Source organism: Danio rerio, chromosome 4 (assembly GCF_052040795.2).
Source record: "Danio rerio strain M-AB ecotype USA chromosome 4, GRCz13ab, whole genome shotgun sequence".
Classification (NCBI taxonomy): domain Eukaryota; kingdom Metazoa; phylum Chordata; class Actinopteri; order Cypriniformes; family Danionidae; genus Danio; species Danio rerio.
Window position 1 is genome coordinate 67,902,245 of NC_141024.2, and position 21,500 is coordinate 67,923,744.

Consider the following 21,500-nt stretch of genomic DNA (forward strand, 5'->3'; position numbering starts at 1 on the left):
TAAAATCACAGATAAAGGTTATATTAAAATTAGCGAGGCTATACCTATTGCTTTGTTTAGGTTAATTCAAAGTAATTATTTTGATCCCCCATGTACACTTGTAACTTTTCTTCCGTCTTTAAAAATATCAATGTTGATATTTTTGATAGTAAATGTAACAACAAGCTTATTTACAACACGCCTTATAATGGGTGATTTTAAGTGTTATCATCTAGGAGTTGTTAAACCCTTAGTAGAGGACAAAGCTTTTACCTTTTCTCTTAAATATCCTGTAGCACCTAAGGTTAAGTAAACTCATTACAGAATTTTATTCAGGATATACCATGTGAACGAGTTTATTCAAAAAAGATTTAACTTTGATGTTGACAAGTGTAGCTTCTGCTCCAGAAACACTCGATCACTTTTTTTTTTTTCTTGTGAATTTACTTTTAAATTCTGGTTTGACATCCATCCTTGGCTTTCATTAAAGATGATTTCAGTCCCCCCTATTGTTCTAGAAGATATTTTATTTTACAAAGCTGATTTACATTGTTCTTTCTCTGATGTTGTGAACTTTATTTTACTAATGGGTAAATATCACATTCATTGTTGTAAGTGGAAAAAGTGCAGACCCATAATGTTTTGTTTGTCCTTTGATGTAGATCTTCTGTACTGCTCCTTGCTCCTTGTTGCAGTTGTAACAATTTTAATTTATTTTATATATGATTGTTCCGTTTTGTGATGTAAAATTTTTGCAACAATAAAAACGAAAAAAAAACACTTATACTTATTAGATTAAACAAGTTTTTCAAAATTGTGTAAAAATGTTTGGATTAAAAGTTTTGATCAACTTCAAATACTGAATGTCTGTGTATTTGAAAGAGAGAGAGAGCAGATATGTTGTGTGAGATGTGAAAAGGAGTGTGAAATTTATCATGTCCTGACTGCAACAGTAAGTGGCAAAAAAGCTGAACAAAAAAGACTTTTATTTTGGCGTGTTGTGTGACATCATAAGGCGGCGCCGCTTCCGCGCTGCGGTTCAACTGGAGGAAGGTTTGTTTCACAACTTTACACAAATATAAACAGATTGATTAAAGTTTCAGGTTTTCCTTTCGATATTATATACCTGCGGTTGACTATTATTTTAATCCTTTATACAACAAAGTACTATTTTAATAACAGTAATCGAGGGCTATTGTTTGAACAACAGAAATGTGTTTTAATGAAGGTTTTATTTATTTACTAGCATAATGTCATTCCAATATAGGTATACAATATTATATATATATATATATATATATATATATATATATATATATATATATATATATATATATATATATATATATATATAAAGAAATGGAGGACTAGTTTTTATCAGGTCATTTGTTTGTGGCTTTTGTTTCTTGCTCAGACTTACCTGATTTATTTTTGTCAATCACTCTCATATAAAGAAACTGTTGAAGCAAGTGTTAAAGAGAAGTTATTTTGTTTCTGTTCATTGTTTTGTTCATTTTAAACAGAATAAAGTGTCCAAACACAGAGAAAAACTCCTGCTGAAGCGACTGATCTCCACACTGTTATAAAGATGGCGTTTATTAAAGAGGAGAGTGAAGATTGAAGAAACATTCACAGTCAAACAGGAAGATCCGCAGGAACAAACAAGTTAGTTTTCATTCAGATATATTTTAATAATAAGAATACTAAATTAAATCCATGTTGCAGCCCTGAGTGTGCTGCCTAGTTCTCCTAAATGCACATAAGCACTTATTAAAAGACAGGAACGAGTTTCTTTTGTTACTTGTTCTCATGTCTTTTGTCATTATGTATTATTAGTCTCCCATTTTCTCTACCTTCTTAAGGTTATTGCTTTTCTTGTTCTCCTACTGTGTAAAGCGCCCTTGAGCACTGTCGCTATAAAAAATAAATAAAAACAATAAATTAATAAAAAGTCAAACTGAGCTGACGATATTTGACCTACAGTATTCTCATAAAAGATATCTGCTATTACAGTGATAGTGTTAGCTTGGTACTTTCCATTTGCATATGTCAGGTTGATCACAATTCCCTTTTTTTCATCAACTTCTTTATGGGTTTAAACTTGTTTCTAGTAGTTGTTACTAGTTCTCACAGATAGTATCAGAATGAGAATTAAATCTTTATTATAATAACTAATAATCAGGGCTATTGTATTTAAACAGAGTTTCCGCTGAGTCTTAAAATGTCTTAAATTCTCAAATGTTTTAAAAAATCTAAAATTTGGCCCTAAAAAGTCTTAAATTTGCTGAAATGTTGTGTTGTCGGTCTTAAATCTTTTTTAAACAAGTCTTCATTTTCCTGTGTTCATGTTTTGTTACCCAATTTGGTCAAAACCCATACAATCACCAACAATCCATCTCCATAAAACTTTCAACCTTTATTTAAAAAGGTCATTTTAACTCTATTTATCATAATGGTAAAGACTGCTGAGGATATCCACCTGGACAGATTGTTGTGAATGGATTTAGTTTATTATAGTTTTTAAAACTTTTAATACATTTGTTAATTAGTTTTTATTTTATTTTAAAGAAAGTTTATTTTAGAAAAAAGTGTGTGGATCCAAGTCGAGCTCTCTTGTTTTTACACAATATTTAAGATATTTTGCTAAGAAATATCTAAAATATTTTAATGTTATTATTAGTTTTGATTTATTATTGTATTATTAAACATTTTATATAAAAAAATTTTTTGAAAGGACAAATAAAAAACCTTATAATGGTCTTAAAAATGTCTTTAAAAGTCTTAAATTAAACTTGGTGTCACCTGCAGAAACCCTGATTTAAAGTATGTCAGAAAACGTGGATGACTCTAATTTTAAATATGCTGAATGAAATAGACACTAAAATAATTAATTAGTTTAAAACATTGTACAGTTTTCTAAACTATATGATGTTGTTAAGTTCATCAGTATTGACCATATTCTTCACATACCAGCAGGCGCCGCTTTTAGATCCTTAAAACAGTGTTATGCTGCTTGTCTTTGATCTTGTGGGGGAAACCGGAGCACCCAGAGAAAACCCATGCCAGCTCAGGGAGAACATGCAAACTCCACACAGAAATGCCAACTGACCCAGCTGAGGCTCGAACCAGCAACCTTCTTGCTGTGAGGCGACAGCACCACCTACTGTGCCTCCTCGTCGCCCGACAACACTGATTTATTTGCATATTTTTTATGCGATATTCCAGTTTTGCAAATAAATTTAATTGGGATTTTTGGATGGAAACATAGCTGTAAGGTTTAGAGTTTACGCTGTTATTCTGAACCAATAGTCGGAAACAGAAAGCAGTTGAAGGATGGTGTGTTTAAATCCATTATTTATCTGACTCCATCAAAGTTGTTATTATCATTGATAAAGAGAAAGAATCTCAAAGCTTAAAGCAGGTAAAGTTGTTTATTAATTTACATGTTTGAATATACAGACAGTAGAATGAAACAAACTAACATACTGTATAAAGAAATTAGCTGTAACATATGCACTGCTGAGCAACAAAGACAGTGAAACTGTCTTTGTTAGCATATGAGGCTACGCAGCCGTGTGCAGGAGATGCAGAGTAAAAGCCATTCTCCCAGATCAACACTTACCTTTACGTATTATACCCTGAGAAAAGCATTGTTAAAGATGAGTGAAACTCAACCCACAAAACCAGCTGAACATGAGAGAGCACAGTTGAGGAGATAAAGTGGGTGAGAAGAACATTATCATACTCTCCTCAGGCCATGACTCAACAATAGTAAATATATTGTATATTGAAATACAAGCAATCAATGTATCTGTTGATTTTAGCACTACAATGCTTAAGTCATAAACTGTCAAATGACACCAAACATGATAAAGCTATTTGAAGGAGGATCACAAGCAGAAGAATTGTGTATGGTGAAAAGCACATGGTTACTGAAAGCAAATGGCAGAGATGTGTACTGGAGCTGTGATCAACTCTGCCAAGCCAGGAGGACCTATCGCATGCTTGCAATGTCTCAGAAGTCCTTGATTAGCATAGAAGGAATATATAATAGAAGAATATATAATTTTTTCTCATCCTGCTTACCCATTACCTACATTTCAGTCACACAAAGAACAAAGTCACGTACGAGAAAGGCTTGTTCTTCTTTAATTAATAACTAGCTTAAATTAACAGACCTTCGACAGAGACATGTACCGTAACTAGATTAATGGGATTATTACTCTTCTAAAAACTGTTTTAGTACTGCTTACATTCTTATTATTCAACTATTTTAATTGATTTTTCCAAAGTCTTCAAATTTTCCACAACACACATATTGAACAACAAATTAACATGGTACATAGCTACAGACATACACCCCATAAAGAAAAAGGGTGAAAGATAAAAATAAAAATAAATTAATTAATAAAAATAGATAAAATAAATTAGGAAACTAGGGACAAACTCTCACCAAGGATATAATAACCTCTGAGCGTTCAATGTACGAGAGGAAAGGCTGCCAAACCTCTAAAACTTTTTTGTAGAGTCTTGGATGATGTACTTAAGGTGCTCGAGTTTAGTTTATCGAGTTTCGATAACAATTCTAATATCCAATGTTTGTGGGATGGTGAGTTTGTTTTTTCCATCTTAGGAGAATCAGACGTCTGGCCAATAAAGAAGAAAAGGCAATGATCTCTATTACATATAGATGAAAATGATCTAAAAATATTGGCCCAAAATTTATGTAATCTAGGGCATCGCCAGAACATCAGATCTGCTGGCTCCAAACCACATCTGGGGCAAGATGAATCTGACCCTGGATACATTTTTGCCAGCTTGCTCCTAGATAGGTGAAGCCTAAGAAGCACCTTAAACTGAAGAAGACCATGTCTAATACATACAGGGAATGAGTGTACCAGTTCTATGGCATATTGCCAGGCTGTATCTGATATTTCTAGTCCCAGTCTGTCTTCCCATTTTTGTTTTATACAATTTAGGCAAGGGAAGGCAGTTCTTTAGACCACTTCATATAACATGGACATCATACCCCTTTGATATGAGTCCATATTTACCAATTCATCTATCCAACATGCTTTTGGTTGGTTCAGTGAAGGAGAGAAGTGTTTTTTAACGAACCTATGGACTTGAAAGTACCTAAAAAAATTGTCTCCAAAAGAAGAGCTTCATTAAATACCTTGCACAACAGTGGTGTTAGCTTGGCAGTAAACTTCTTATAAAACTCGACCGGAAGCCATCAGGGCCTGGTGCTTTTCCGGTTTTTAATTTTTTAATTGCATTTTCAATTTCAGAAGGTGTTATATTTCCTTCTAATGCCAACTGATCTGAATCACAAAGGTATGGCAATTCTAAATAATTGAAAAAGCTATCAATACGTCCAATTTGGTTTACCTCAGAGCTGCAAAGGGTTTTATAAAAGTGTTTAAATTGATCATTAATTCCCTGTTAATCAGTAATAATACTGCCGTCTTCCTTACTAACTGCTGCTATAAAATCAGCTGCTGAGGATTGTTTCAGTTGGTAACACAATAACCTGGCAGCTCGTTCACCATGTTCATAATGAATCTAGCGTGATCTTATGTGGAGATCCTCTGCATTTTCACTTGTCAGGGAGTCATATTGCGCTTGCAGAAGGAGTCTTTTCTAATGGAGCTCTTCGGAAGGTGATGTTGAGTGTAGCTGATCAATTGTATTATTTAATTCATAATCTGTGTAAGCCATTTTGACATTCTTTTATTTGCTCTAGCTTGATATTAAATAATCTGTCCTTTTATAAATGCTTTCAGAGTATACCATAGGATGCTCAAACTTATCTCTGGGGATTCGTTTATCTCAAGGAAGAAATAAATTTAAGCATCAATAACTTTTACAAAATCGTCGTCTGCCAAGAGTCTTGAGTTAAACCGCCATGTATGTTGGAGGATTCCATTGCCTGGAAACATAGCTTTAGAGAGACTGGACAATGGTCCGAAATAACAATACTACCATACTCTACTGCTGACATTAATGCCCCATTCACACGGGGCTTCAGCGTCAACGCTTGACAGAGGGCGTGTCTGAAGTTGGGGCTGACGTGATCGTCCTAGCAGCGTTAGCCAAGGAATTTAGTCAGCAATTGGCCACAGTCTGAGCTGGTGTATTTGCATACAGCGATCTGTTGGCTGATGCTTCCATCGCCGCTTGAAAAGTTGATCAAGTCCCAACTTTTGCAGCGAACAATGATTCTGAAGCAGCGTCGACGAATCCACAATGCAGTTCGGCAACGCCTGACGTCACCCATTCAAAGTGAACGGGAAGCGTTGACGCTGATGCCCCTTGTGAATGGGGTGTAAGGGACGTAACTGCTTGTCCAGGAGAAAATGGTCAATCCTGGAATAGTTTTGATGCACAGGTGAATAAAATTCAGGAGGTTCGCCTCCTAAAATTAAATTGTGTGTGTCAAGACTAGGCAAAATTGAAAATAAATCACTGTAAATTTGTACATTGTCCCAATTAGGAGCATACACATAGGCCAGGACCACAGACATGTTAAAAGTTTGGATTATTATGTATCTGCCATTTTTATCCAGCACATTTGACTCAATGACAAACTGTACATTCTTATGTATGAGTACAGCAACGACCCTACTTTTGCTATTGAAGTTTGAATAATATATTTGTGTATAGCCTCCTCTATTAAGTTTAGAATAGTCATTTTTCAACAGATGTGTCTCCTGCAAATATACAATATCAGATTTGAACTGATTTTCACTTTACCAGTTGGAATGTGCGGAGGCTAAATCACTGGGTGATTTAGCCTCCGCACATTCCAATTGGTAAAGTTTGTCTTTACTCCACCCATTTTATGGGCTGTTGAAAACATTTATCACAAGCATCCGAAGCACCCGAAAGGTATCTGTGGGTTTTGTATGTAGGGGGATGTGTGAGGGAGAGAGAGGAAAGAAATAAAAAGGAAAAAAAAGGTGTGATCGCACATACACTTTTATAAACACGAAACAACACAAGATTGAAACCTTGGTGTAAACTTACACACACTTCCACCTACTCACACTCTTAAGGCTGATTTATACTTCTGCGTCAAACGCCGGCGTATGCTACGGCGCTGACGCATAGCCCTTCGCCGTGGCCGTCGCCGTCACTGACGTGCACCTCTCAAAAAATGTAACTACACGTCGCAACGACGCATAGCGTAAGCTCTGTGATTGGTCGGCTTGGTATCGCTGACGAGTCTGGGCGGGACCGAGAGCCGCGCGAATGGCGCGAGCGATTGTTTACAAGTGTGGAGTCCCGTGAAGGAGCTCCGGATGGAAAGTTTTGTTTAGTGTTTACCTCATAGTTAAAGTTGTTGCACGTCTCCCGGTTCCTGCCTCAAAATGAGCGAGTTTGAGCCACTTGTACATCTCGGAAGTGTTCAGGAAAAGCAAAAAAGCCATGAAGAAACTCGACACAGAGGAACATTTACACCTCTGTGCCAACTAGCGTTTCAGAAGTGTTAATGCAGAAGTATAAATGCACAGCCACGCGCGTTGCCTGCGCCGTGGGTTACGCCGGTCACCTGACGCAGAAGTAGAAATCAGGCTTTAGCTAGCTGACCATGTGGGACCTCACGTATAAAACAAAACCATTTGAACAGCGCTTGATGTTTTATGGCAAAACGACCTCATTACTGACTAAATATACGTGGGAACTAGAAATAACAACAACCAACATGTACTATAGTGGTTATTTAAAAGTTAACCGGAGAGCGACATTAACATTTGTATTGTCATTCACAGCCCAGTGTACTGTTGTCTTTATTTCAGTGGCTTTCTTCAAAATATCTTCTTTTTCGGAAAAGTAGTGGCATTTAATCACGAAGGCGCATGGTGGTTCCTTGTCATCCACTGGTTTGCTGCATAGAGTGTGGTGTGCCTGGTCCAGAAGAGGAGTCTTCTCGAGGTTTAGTGTATCTTTTAGAAGTATCTTGCATGATTATATGCTGTCATGGCTATAATATATATATATATATATATATATATATATATATATATATATATATATATATATATATGTTGCTATAATAAAGGCCAATGAAGAAAAAATGGCCATGAATATCAAATCACTTTTATTGTCACATCATCAGCAGCACGTGTGCTATGATGAGTGAAAAGCTTAGGTGCTGGCTCTAGACAGTACAAAATACAGACAGTGCAAATATAACGACAGTGCAAAATACAGATAGTACAAAATAATTTGGCAGCATTATAATTGTTGACAGCGATATGTATAATGAATATGTGTACCCATAGTTGTAGGCAGTATTGTTTTAGGTATGTATTGGTTAAAGTGCAGTGCATGCCACATATACATGGTGTGCAGTGAGGGGTATTAAGTGTTCATCTGCCTGATAGTCTGAGGGAAGAAGCTTTCCTTTAGTCGGCTGGTGAGCGACCGGATGCTGCAGAACCATTTGCCTAAGGGTAGCAGAGAGAAAAGTCTATGGCTTGGGTGGCTGGAGTCGCTTATAATTCACTTGGCTTTTCTCATGCACTGCCTGGTGATGTCGTGATGGGAGGGAAGCTCACCTCCTACTACGCGTCCAGCAGTTCACACAATCCTATGTAGGCCTTTGCGATTGCTGCTGGTGCTATTTCCATACCAGGTGGTGATACAGCCACGCAGGATGCTCCCCACAGTGAAGGTGTAGAACGAGCGGAGGATGTGAGGGCTTATTCCAAACCTCCTGAGACGCCTGAGGAAGAAGAGGCGTTGTTGTGCCTTCCTTAGCACTGCGTCTGTGTGAGCAGTCCATGTCAAATCCTCAGCAATGTGTACTCCAAGAAACTTGAAAGCGCTGACTCTCCACTGGTGTCCCGTTGATGGTGATGGGTGTGTGTTCTCTCTTCTCCCAGCTCCTTGGTTTTGCTGATGTTGAGTGAGAGGTGGTTTTCCTCACACCACTGCGTCAGAGTGTAAACCTCCTCTCTGTAGGCCATCTCATCATTATCTGTGATTAGGCCCACCACTGTCATCAGCAAATTTAACGATGACGTTGGAGCTGTGTTTGGCTGTACAGTCGCGTGTGTACAGGGAGTACAGGAGTGGACTGAGAACACAGCTCTGTGGATCATCAGTGTGGATCAGGTCATGTTGTTCATTCTGACCACCTGGCGTCTGCTTGATAGGAAGTCCAGGATCTAGATGCACATAGAGCTGTGTAGACCCAGAGCTTAGAGCTTCACCACTAGTTTGGCAGGCACTTTAGTGTTGAATACTGAGCTGTAGTCCACAAACAGCATTCTCACATATGTGTTTTTGTTTTCCAGGTGAGACAGAGCAGTGTGCAAGGTGAAAGCAATTGCAACATCAGTGGAACGATTATTCCTGTAAGCAAATTGCAGAGGGTCAGTGTGAGCAGGCAGTACAGAGCAGATGTGCTTTTTAATCAGCTTCTCAAAGCACTTGCTGAAGATGGGTGTCAGAGCAACTGGACGCCAGTCATTTAAGCATGTGGTTTTAGATTATTTCGGTATGGGCACAATAGTAGCTGTCTTAAAGCATGTGGGAACCACAGACAGAGAGAGCGAGAGGTTAACGATGTCCGTGAAAACCCCCGCTAGCTGGTGTGCGCATGCTTTAAGTACACGTCCAGGGATGCCATCTGGGCCGTAGCTTTCCGGATGTTCCGGAAAGATCTCGTTACGTCTGCTACAGAAACAGAGTGTGCTGGCGGTTTTGGTATCGGCTGCGGGAGCGCACAGTGTGTAGGTGCTGTCCTGGGCTTTAAAGCAGGTGTAGAACAAGTTGAGCTCGTCCAGGAGAGATGCAGAAATGTTTACAGTGGCGGGTTTGTTACTTTTAAAGTTTATGATGTAATTAAGTCCCTGCCACATACTCCTCCCCTCTACCTTGTACCTCTGTATTGATGTTTTGCTGCTTTGATAGTTTACCTGAGGTTGTAGTTTGCTTGTTTTTGTTCCTCAGCATTTCTGGATTTATAGGCAGAGGTTCACACTGATAGGGCTGTTCGAACTTTGCCATCAATCCATGGTTTTGGGTTGGGGTAGATACGAACAGTTTTTGTTGGGACCATGTCTTCTATACACTTTCTGATGAAGCATGTAACAGTGTCTTGACTAAACTTTAATGTCGTCATCAGAAGCTGTCCGGAACATCTCCCAGTCCACATGATCAAAACATTCTTAAAGTATGGAACTCGATTGGTCCGTCCAGCTTTGAAACGTCTTGAGGGTGGGTGGTTCCCGTTTCAGTTTCTGTCTGTAAGCAGGCAAGAGCAGAACAAAAGAGTCATCTGATTTGCTTAGCGGTGGGCGGGGGAGGGATTTGTTGGCTTCCCGGAACGGAGAATAGCAGTGGTCCAAAATTCGGTCACCATGCATGTTTGTGGTGATATGGTGATAGTATTTTGGAGTGATTTTCCTGAGATTGGCATTGTTAAAGTCCCCTGTAACAATAAATGCTGCCTCTGGGTGTGTGGTTTCCTGCTCGCTTATGCTCCCATTCAGTTCCCTAAGCGCCTGCTCTGTGTTGGCTTGAGGGTGGATGCAAACATCTGTAATTATAACAGCTGTGACCTCTCTTGGTGGCCAGTGTGGTTGGCACCGAAGCATAAGGTATTCCAGATCAAGAGAACAAAATGATCTAACTGGATGTATCTAACTGGACCCCCTTGTTCGAGTTGCAACATAAAAGAGCTTAGACAACAAAAAAATTATATATGCAACTTATTTAATATACACAACTAATAAAACAACAAATCAAGAAACAAACAAATGTCTAGGGGAAAATGAAGAAAATAACTAACTTTAACTACACATATAAATAATGCCAAACAAAACCATAAGGTTGCCAAAATAAAGAGATGGTCTTGATGCAAGGACGGCCAGTAGCCACACTATCCTACAGAAGCTAGCTCACTCTCGCATTTATATGCTTTGAACCAATTGGGGAGCTACCATGGCACCTTAACAGGATCTGCCACATCCAAACTGGAATACCAGGGTCGTCACTTCATTTACACCTTTCAAATCTGTGTCTTATCAATGTGACCAAAATTACTTTTATGATCAATTATGTAAGAAACTCTGAAAACTAGACTGACAGCGTTTCAATTTACAATGACTTCTATGTTAGGCGACTATGACACAATTTACATTGTAAAAGCTGTAGATAAATAAAGATGAATTGAATCTGCTTAAATGTGTACATGTTAATGACTGAACAAAATATGATCCGATTTTATTTTACATTTAACATGCATCAAAATAAGTGTGTGTAGCCAATGTTTCCAGTGTCTTTTTACTTTTCAGCTTTTGATGAGAGATTTTTAGACTTGATGAAAACTAATCTTTTATTTATTTATTTCAGACCTAATTGAAGAGAATGAGAGGAAAGAGGAGGAACATCATGTCAAAATTGAGGAAAAAACTCATTTACAGACTGATGGTATTTTGAAAAGGAGAGACAAGAATTGTTTCACCTGCACTCAGTGTGGAAAGATTTTGGCAAGCAAAAGCAAACTTAAGATTCACATGATAATCCACACTGGAGAGAAACCATTCACATGCACTCAGTGTGGGAAGAGTTTCCGCCAAGCATCATCACTTAATAAACACATGAGGATCCACACTGGAGAGAAACCATTCACATGCACTCAGTGTGGAATAAGTTTTAACTGCTCATCATACCTTAAACAACACATGAGGATCCACACTGGAGAGAAACCATTCACTTGCACTCAGTGTGGGAGGAGTTTCAACCGCTCATCACACCTTAATCACCACATGAGGATCCACACTGGAGAGAAACCATTTACTTGCACTCAGTGTGGGAAGAGTTTTAACCGCTCATCAAACCTTGATCAACACATAAGGATCCACACTGGAGAGAAACCAATAACGTGCACTCTATGTGGGAAGAGTTTTCGCCAATCATCATCCCTTTCTAAACACATGAGGACCCACACTGGAGAGAAACCATTTACTTGCACTCAGTGTGGGAAGAGTTTCAGCCAATCATCAAACTTTAATCTACACATGAGGATCCACACTGGAGAGAAACCATTTACGTGCACTCAGTGTGGGAAGAGTTTCCGCCAAGCATCATCACTTAATAAACACATGAGGACCCACACTGGAGAGAAACCATTTACTTGCACTCAGTGTGGGAAGAGTTTCAACCGCTCATCACACCTTAATCAAGACAAAAGGATCCACACTGGAGAGAAACCAATAACGTGCACTCAGTGTGGGAAGAGTTTTCGCCAATCATCATCCCTTTATAGACACATGAGGATCCACACTGGAGAGAAACCATTCACATGCACTCAGTGTGGGAAGAGTTTCAGCCAATCATCAAACTTTAATCTACACATGAGGATCCACACTGGAGAGAAACCAATAACGTGCACTCAGTGTGGGAAGAGTTTTCACCAATCATCATCCCTTTATAAACACATGAGGATCCACACTGGAGAGAAACCATTCACATGCACTCAGTGTGGGAAGAGTTTCAGCCGATTATCACACCTTAATCGACACATGATGATCCACACTGGAGAGAAACCATTCACATGCAATCAGTGTGGGAAGAGTTTCAGCCGATTATCACACCTTATTCGACACATGATGATCCACACTGGAGAGAAACCATTCACATGCTCTCAGTGTAGAAAGAGTTTCAGCATCTTATCATCGCTTTACAGACACATGAGGATCCACACTGGAGAAAAACCATTCACATGCACTCAGTGTGGGAAAAGTTTTCGCCAATCATCAAATCTTAATCTACACATGATGATCCACACTGGAGAGAAACCATTCAAATGCACTCAGTGTGGGAAGAGTTTCAGCCAATCATCACACCTTAATCAACACATCATGATCCACACTGGAGAGAAACCATTCAAATGTACTCAGTGTGGGAAGAGTTTCATCCAATCATCATCCCTTAATCAACACATGATGATCCACACTGGAGAGAAACCATTCACATGCCCTAAGTGTGGGAAGAGTTTCAGGAAATCATCGTCCCTTAATGAACACATGATGATCCACACCGGAGAGAAACCATTAGGCTCGTTTGAGGTGCGCCTCGCCTTGACTGCATTGTAAACGAGAGCAGGCGTGCGCAGTAAGAGGAGGGCTCAAAAATTACATCAGAAGTCGGACACCTGCCGAATCTCGCTGTTAAGCCACCTGGAAACGTCACCATTGGCGGAGATCTCGTTCGCGTTTTTTATCGCAGACGAATGACCTCATGAAAAAATACTATGGTGATTTATAGTAAATATTATAGCATTTTTGAACATGTTTATTCAGTATTGTGTTGTGTTTATAGTTGTTGTGATACCAGAAATATAAAATTTAAATAGGCTATTTTATAACATGGTTCAAAAGCACTACAGTATACATTACTATAGTATTTTTTAATGTGGGAGTGGATGCAATAGAAATATCACTGTTTTTACAAAAAGATGGTCAGAATTACAGAAGATGAACAGCTCATTAACTAAAAGGGTGTATTAAAAATATAATTCTGTATATTCAACAAACGTTAAAAGAATAACAAAATAAAAAGCTTATACAGCAAGAAAACTTTCAAGAAACCTAATTTGGCTACATTATAAATGAAGTAGCCATAGCAAGATGCTTTTGAGTGACAAGTCATGACAAATGTTTGTTTGACAAATAAATTCTTATAGGGGGTTAATTATATTGACAAGCTTATTAGGTCTATATAAACTGCTTTTACTCCAGCCAGACTAAAATAAACAGCCCAAGACTTTCTCCAGAATAAAAACTATTAGACTGTAGGAAAAACTATCAAAATATTCTTGGTCTAATAAACATGACTTTTGACTTCACATACATAGTGTAGCATGCTAGAAAAGGTTTAAATACAGTTCCTGGTTGTTGTAGTTTGGCGTGTATTGATGTTGGGTAATGTAGGGCTTTAAGGGGCTGGATTATGGGAAAAAGGAGTCTGCGCACTTGAGAGGGAGGGGGCGGGTTTTCGAGAGATTGACAGGTATCTGGGGTTTTTCTTTGGTTCACAAGAGAGAGAGTTGTTTTATGTGAAGAGCTAAAAGGATCACTCTGTCTGCAACGTGCAAAAGTTCAATAAAAGACAAGTTTTGACTGCTAAACGCTTCCTGACCTTCTTCAGTCTGCTACACTGGTGTCAGAAGTGAACTGGATAGCCGCATTTACTTATTTTTCGTCCTGCAACCAACGCGATGTGGAAGAAGACCCAAGGAAAAATAAAGTCCGAATCTAAGGACCAAAGTCAAAGGTTTCGTGGGGCTCTGGATGGATCAATGTCGCCTCCTGAGCACTTGATTAAGCAGGAAGATCGATGGGAATCTCACAGAGCTCGTGTGATTGATGCCACGAGGCGGATGGCAGCAGACGCCGGGCTTTCGTTACCAGAGCCGAGTGCCGCCGAGAGTTACCGAACAGTCACGAGAGAAACAAACAAACATGGCGGCGCCCATGTTACAACGCGAGGTACTGATGAAAACAAACATAGCAGCCCCCAAGGGTTGGCGCTGTCGGCTGATGTAAATATACGCCGCGGCACCTTTGGAACCCCGCCGGGTGCGGATAAAAATGGACATGACGGCGCCCACGGAGCTGCGCTGCCTGACGATGTAAATAAACATGTCGGCGCCCACGGATCCTCGCTGTCTGCCGACGCATATGAATGCAGTGGCGGCCGCGGCGCTACAGCTATAGTGACTGTTAAAACACCCAAATTTTCAGGCAAAGCTGATTGGGAAGCTTTTCATGCTCAATTTGAATTGCTGGCTCGAGCTGGAGGCTGGTCAGAGGACCGCAAAGCTCTTGAATTGGCTATGTGCCTAACTGACGATGCCCTGTCCTGCTTGTTACTTCTAAGCCCTGAACACAGACATGACTATAATGCACTTGTCGGTGCTCTGAAACGACGTTTTGGCCAATTTGAACAGTCAGGCCTCCTGCGTTCTGAACTGAATAATAGACGCAGGCTTCCTGGAGAGCAGCTGAGAGTTTTAGCAAACGACATTGAGAATCTGACTCGACGTGCATATGCCCACATGCCTCCCTCTGTTCAAGGGGAGCTTGCAAGAGACCAGTTCGTCCAGGCCCTGGCCCCTGTGGAGCTCCGCAGACAAACTCAACTGGCCCACCCACATACCCTACAGGATGCTTTGGAAATGGCTTTGGAGAGAGAAATTGTTTGTGGAACCCCTAAATTGGAAGAGAGTCATCACAATATTGTTCCAGTAAGGTCTGCTGATGTGGGGGAGGGGTTAAGTGAAAGACCAGCCTGGGTCTCAGAGATAACTGAGTTAATTAGATCTGTGACACTTCAAGCCGAGCAACGTCCTCGCACGAGACCAAGGGTTTGTTGGGGTTGTGGTCAGACTGGACATTTAGTCAGACAGTGTCCTAATGTAGCGGGGAACCAGGGAAACGGCCTGGGGTCCGCATGAGCGGGGATGTGCGGACCCTCAACTCTCATCCCGACCATGAGACTTTTCCATCAGGGGTCAAAGGAGTGGGGCAAACGAAGAGAAAACATGTTTTGTTGGGGGAGGGGAAATATGGGCCCAAAGAGTCTGTAGTTGTGGTGGGTCGAACATGTGTTAGTGATTTTTGTCATGTACCAATTTTAGTAGAAGGAGTTCCATGTGTGGCATTGGTGGATACAGGCTGTACTGTAACGGTCTTGAGACCAGATTTGGTACCAACCAATGCCAGACTGGATCCCACCACTGTTCTGTTACGCACAGTGACAGGGGAACTTGCACCAATGAAGGGTAAAGGGGAGGTGGAGCTCACTGTCGGAGGGAAGACATTACAACATTCAGTGTGGGTGGCTACTGTCCAGGACCCCTGTATTCTCGGTCTAGACTTCCTAAGAAGTGCAGGCTGTAAGTTAGACTTGAAAAATGGTATGCTTTGTTTCGAAGGGGGTCCTGAGGTTGTCATGTCCACTGGAAATGACAGGGATATGTCTTTTACAGGCCTTCTAGAGGCAAAATCTTCTCATGGGAAGCCTAATGGGGGGGAACATATACCACACTTGCAAAACCACAACAAAGCTGACAACAGTCCTCAAGGGGTAAAGAACTCTCCTACTTCCTTAGCCCTTGCTCCGCCTGTGGTCTATCCCAGGGTGGCCCCACAATTCCATGACATGCAAGGGCAGGGAACCAGCACTCTGATTTCCCCTCTTGGGGAGGAGACAGGGTTGGGGGATTTGAGGGAGTTATGGTGTAAGAATTGTGAGGGCTTGGATGAGTGTCAGCAGAAGCAGTTTTGGGATTTGCTGTTTAAATTCAAACACTGTTTTGCATTTAGGGAGGGAGATGTGGGGCAAACACACCTAGTACAACATGAAATAGAGACTGGAGATGCCACACCTGTTAGGCTGCGGCCACGGAGGCTCCCCTTTGCACGACAGGATGCTGCTGATAAGGCCTTGACAGAAATGGCACAAGCAGGGATAATTGAGCCCTCCGAGAGTGCATGGGCTGCACCGGTAGTCTTAGTGCCTAAGAAGGGGGGCCAGTGGAGATTTTGTGTTGACTACAGACGCCTTAATGAAGTGACCAGAAAGGACTCCTACCCCATTCCCCGTGTCGACGAATCACTGGACCTGGTGGTGGGGTCCTCATGGTTCACTTCCTTGGACCTTCGTTCTGGCTATTGGCAGGTACCGCTTGCGCCTGATGCAAGGCCTAAAACAGCATTTTGCACCAGTCGAGGGCTGTGGCAGTTCCGGGTGCTCTGTTTCGGTCTCTGCAATGCACCTGCCACGTTTGCAAGGTTAATGGACAAGGTGTTGTCGGGTATTCCAAGGTCTGAGTGTCTGGTGTACCTAGATGACATACTGGTTCATGGTAGCTCTTTTCAAACCTCACTGGAATCCCTTAGTCATGTGCTGGTTCGTGTGAGTGAGTCTGGCTTGAAGCTGCACCCAGAAAAATGTAAATTCTTTAGGAAGGAGGTGACATTTCTAGGGCACAAATTGGGAGGACAGGGAATTGGCACAGTGGAAGAGAAGGTGCAGGCTGTGAGCAACTGGCCTGCTCCCACAACAGCACAGCAGCTTAAAAGTTTTCTTGGCTTAGCGTCATATTACAGGAGGTTTGTGGAGGGTTTTGCCAGCATTGCAGACCCACTTTTCCGTCTGCTGAAGAAGGATAAATCCTTTAGGTGGACGGAGGAGTGTCAGGATTCTTTTGCTGCCCTGAAACTGTCTCTGGTTACAGCCCCAATCTTGGCCCCCCCTGATCCGGCACTTCCTTTCATTTTAGACACAGATGCCAGCAATGTGGGTATGGGGGCAGTTCTCTCTCAGGTGGGGGCTAGTGGGGAGAGAGTCATTGCCTACTATAGCAAAGCATTCAGTGAGGCTGAACGCAGGTACTGCGTTACCAGGCGGGAACTCGTTGCAATGCTTTTTGCTGTGCGACATTTTAAGTATTACCTGTGTGGGTTACATTTCACAGTACGCACTGACCATTCTGCTCTCCAGTGGCTTATGTCATTTAAAGAGCCAGAAGGCCAACTGGCACGCTGGATTGAAGAACTTCAGGCGTACAACATGAAGGTAGTTCACCGTACAGGGTTGAGCCATGCAAACGCAGATGCTCTGTCTCGCCGGCCGTGTGCGATAGCTGGGTGTCGCTACTGCGACAAGAAGGAAGCCAGGGACCGAGAGCTGGGGAATGTTGATGCAGGGGAGAATTCTGCTGATTGTAAGTGTGGGGATACACTGGTGTGTGCAGCAATGGAGGTTGTGGGCATAGAGGACTGGAAGCGGCTGCAAGAGCAAGATGTAGACCTGCAGCCAGTAATTCAGTGGGTTCAAGCCCAACAACGACCTCCGTGGGAGGAAGTGGCTATTATGTCACTGTCAACAAAAACTTTATGGGCCAAATTTAAGGGCTTGCGTCTGCGGGATGGTGTGTTGGAGAGAGGGTGGAAAGACCCCACCACTGGAGAGGAAAGGTGGCAGGTGGTGGTACCAAAAGTGTTGCGTGAGGGGGTTATTGGGGCTTCTCATGGTACAGTGGGGTCTGGACACTTTGGTGTTTCAAAAACACTTAATCGAGTGAGGCAATGTTTTTACTGGGGGCGGGTAAGGAGAGATGTAGAGGATTTTTGTCGGCGTTGTGATGCTTGCACTGCCCGTAAGGGTCCCCCTGGTCGGTCCATTGCTCCTCTTCAGCAGTTCCCTGTAGGAGGGCCAATGGAGAGGGTGGGGGTAGATGTAATGGGCCCATTCCCACGCTCAGAGAGGGGTAACAGGTTTGTGTTGACGTCTATGGATTATTTTACAAAATGGCCAAAGGCGTACGCACTGCCTGACCAAGAAGCTGAGACAGTGGTAGATGCATTAGTGGATGGGATGTTTAGCCGTTTTGGGGTCCCTGAGTCCATCCACAGTGATCAGGGCCGGAACTTTGAGTCACGTGTATTTGCAGTTATGTGTGAAAAACTGGGGATCCACAAGACAAGGACTACCCCTTTACACCCACAAAGTGACGGTCTTGTCGAGAGATTTAATAGGACTCTGGCAGAACAATTAGCCATTGTAACTGAAACCAATCAGCAAGATTGGGACAGGCACTTGCCTTTTATTTTAATGGCATACCGATCAGCTGTGCAAGACTCAACTTTATGCACTCCCGCCCTTTTAATGTTGGGCAGAGAAATCAGAACGCCCGGGGAAATGGCTTATGGAAGGCCTCCTGATGCACCTGCTGTGCCACCGGGCCCTGAGTATGCAAGTAGGCTTCAGGCCTCTTTGGAAACCGCTCATAGTTTTGCAAGGCAACACTTGCTGAAAGCGGGGATCCGACAGAAGCGGAATTATGACTTGAAAACGAAAGGGCGACACTTCACAGCGGGAGAGAGGGTGTGGGTGTACAGCCCACAGAGGAAGAAGGGCAGGTGCCCTAAACTTGATGCACAGTGGGTGGGGCCTTGCATTGTACTGGAGAGAATTGGGGAAGTTGTTTACCGTGTTCAGATGCCACCAAGAGGCAGGAAAGTAGCGGTGCACAGGGATAGACTGGCTCCGTACAGAGGGTGTGCTTCAGCAGATACAGTGCTGGCCTCTCCTACAGTTATGCCTGTTCTGGAGAATGAGGCGGGACACGGGTTGGGTAGTTCTAATACTATAGATGTCCTCCGTGAAACTACACCAGTTCCTGAGCTACAAAGTTCACATTCTGGTGGCCCTGTTGCAGATAGGGGCTCACCTCGGTCTCAGAGAGTCAAGAGGCCACCAAGACGTCTCCAGGACTATGTTTGTTCCCTCGAGGTCGAGGAACTTTGTGAGGAGGGGGCAGTGTAGCATGCTAGAAAAGGTTTAAATACAGTTCCTGGTTGTTGTAGTTTGGCGTGTATTGATGTTGGGTAATGTAGGGCTTTAAGGGGCTGGATTATGGGAAAAAGGAGTCTGCGCACTTGAGAGGGAGGGGGCGGGTTTTCGAGAGATTGACAGGTATCTGGGGTTTTTCTTTGGTTCACAAGAGAGAGAGTTGTTTTATGTGAAGAGCTAAAAGGATCACTCTGTCTGCAACGTGCAAAAGTTCAATAAAAGACAAGTTTTGACTGCTAAACGCTTCCTGACCTTCTTCAGTCTGCTACAATATATATATATATACAAATATGTGTGTGTGTCTTGTTTACTACACCCTTTTCACTTCTCATATGAAACCACACAAAGATAAGGCATAATGACAAAACAGTCTGATTATCTTTGTATTTCTGAATATATGTATATATTGGATTGACTTTAATGGAATAATGCTGCATAAAAAATACAATACAAAATTCACACAAACATACAAAAAGTGAAAATGACAACAAACAGGACTTAAAACTGAGAGAGAAATACACACACAAATCCTAATGATTTATTAGTAACATTTAGTTATATTACATAGTTCACGTTATGTTTTACAAAGATGTGTTTTGTTTTTGTTTGTGTGTAAATCTAAATAAATAACCATATGTTATGCTCTTTATGACTTTTTTTTAAATTATCAACGAAAATACAAAAAAAAGGTATTCAACAAATCCAGGTATAAACCTTAGTAAAACAAGATAATAAAGTGTAATGTGTCAGTCTCATCCAATCAGCATTAAGCTGTGTCGTCAGCCAGTCGTTTCCCATCATGCTTTTGGTAACGCAGTCTTTTGAGAGCAACTGCGGCCAACTGCTCTATCCGAGGTACCTGCCTCGCGATCGCGAGAGTTTTTTGGCGCACGTCAGCGTGACATCAGAGCGAGGCGAAGGCAAGGCGGACACATTTCTAACCGGCATGCATCTTGCGGTGATCACCGGTGATCGATTCTGCGCAGATTTTGGCCAAGTCAAACGAGCCTATTCACATGCCCTAAGTGTGAGATGAGTTTCAGCCAATCATCATCCCTTAATAAACACATGAGGATCCACACTGGAGAGAAACCATTCACATGCACTCAGTGTGGGAAGAGTTTCAACCAAACATCATCCCTTAAAGATCACATGAGGATCCACACTGGAGAGAAACCATTTACATGCCCTAAGTGTGGGAAGAGTTTCAACCAATCATCACACCTTAATCACCACATGAGGATCCACACTGGAGAGAAACCATTTACTTAAACTCAGTGTGGAAAGAGTTTCAGCCGACCATCATCCCTTAATAAACACATGAAGATCCACACTGGTGTGAGAGCGTATATGTGCTTGAAGTGTAAGAAGACTTTTATTACAGCTGAAGATTTGAAACGGCACCAGAGAATTCACACTGGATAAAAAAACCTACAAGTGTTCACAGTGCAGTAAGAGGTTTACTCACTCACAAACCCTGAAAACACATGAGAGGATTCACACTGGAGGTAAACCATAGACATGATCAGTGTGTACAGAGTTTCACAAATTTGGGGAAGCTTAAGACATGGGATGGTTTCCGGTATGGCATCAACAGGTGTAGCAGAATAGAAAGAGCGCTCCCATACACACTGGTATTAATCCTTTTTTTACATCATATATGATAACCTAAACCATGTTTAAATAACATGGAGGGGGACAAAAACAAAAAGGCTTGGACAAAACAACCATTGAAACCTAAAAAAAAAACTAGAAATCAACAGATGAAAAATCAGAGACAGACGGGATAGCTGATAGCCTGTAAGCTAGCATTCCAGCAATACATACAGACATCAAAGTATTCCAGATGGATATTAAATTTGATTTAACCGCCTTCCAAGATTCTCTCGCAAAAGATGTGAAAATGGAACTAAGTAACTTTAAATAAGAAGTCAATTAAAAACCGGATGGCCTGATCACAGACCTAAACGCAACAGCAGAAAAGGTCAACGAAGTGAGGAAGCGAGTTGGAGAATTGGAGAACGTTGCTTAGATAAAAGAAATTCTTGGTCAAACCATACAAATTAAGACATGAAGAAAACTATTAAGAGAAACTGTTATATCTAGAAGCACGCTCCCGTAGAAATAATATTCAGATTTTT

The 21,500-nt window shown here is 41.5% G+C and overlaps 2 protein-coding genes and 1 long non-coding RNA gene across 9 annotated transcripts in view; 2 read left to right on the forward strand and 1 right to left on the reverse strand.

The window, feature by feature from the left end:
• The window catches only part of LOC148682349 (uncharacterized), a 771,506-nt gene that overhangs the window by 731,972 nt on the left and 18,034 nt on the right, over positions 1-21,500 (forward strand). The gene's annotated exons all lie outside the window — the stretch shown is intronic.
• LOC147845236 (uncharacterized) overlaps positions 1-21,500 on the reverse strand; it is a 934,973-nt gene that overhangs the window by 204,117 nt on the left and 709,356 nt on the right. The gene's annotated exons all lie outside the window — the stretch shown is intronic.
• LOC108182799 (uncharacterized) lies at positions 1,003-19,600 on the forward strand. Its single transcript, XM_087249984.1, has 3 exons — positions 1,003-1,032; positions 1,503-1,644; positions 11,347-19,600. Exon 3 carries the CDS (start codon positions 11,511-11,513, stop codon positions 13,089-13,091), a length of 1,581 nt encoding a protein of 526 aa, XP_087106110.1. The 5' UTR covers positions 1,003-1,032; positions 1,503-1,644; positions 11,347-11,510; the 3' UTR covers positions 13,092-19,600.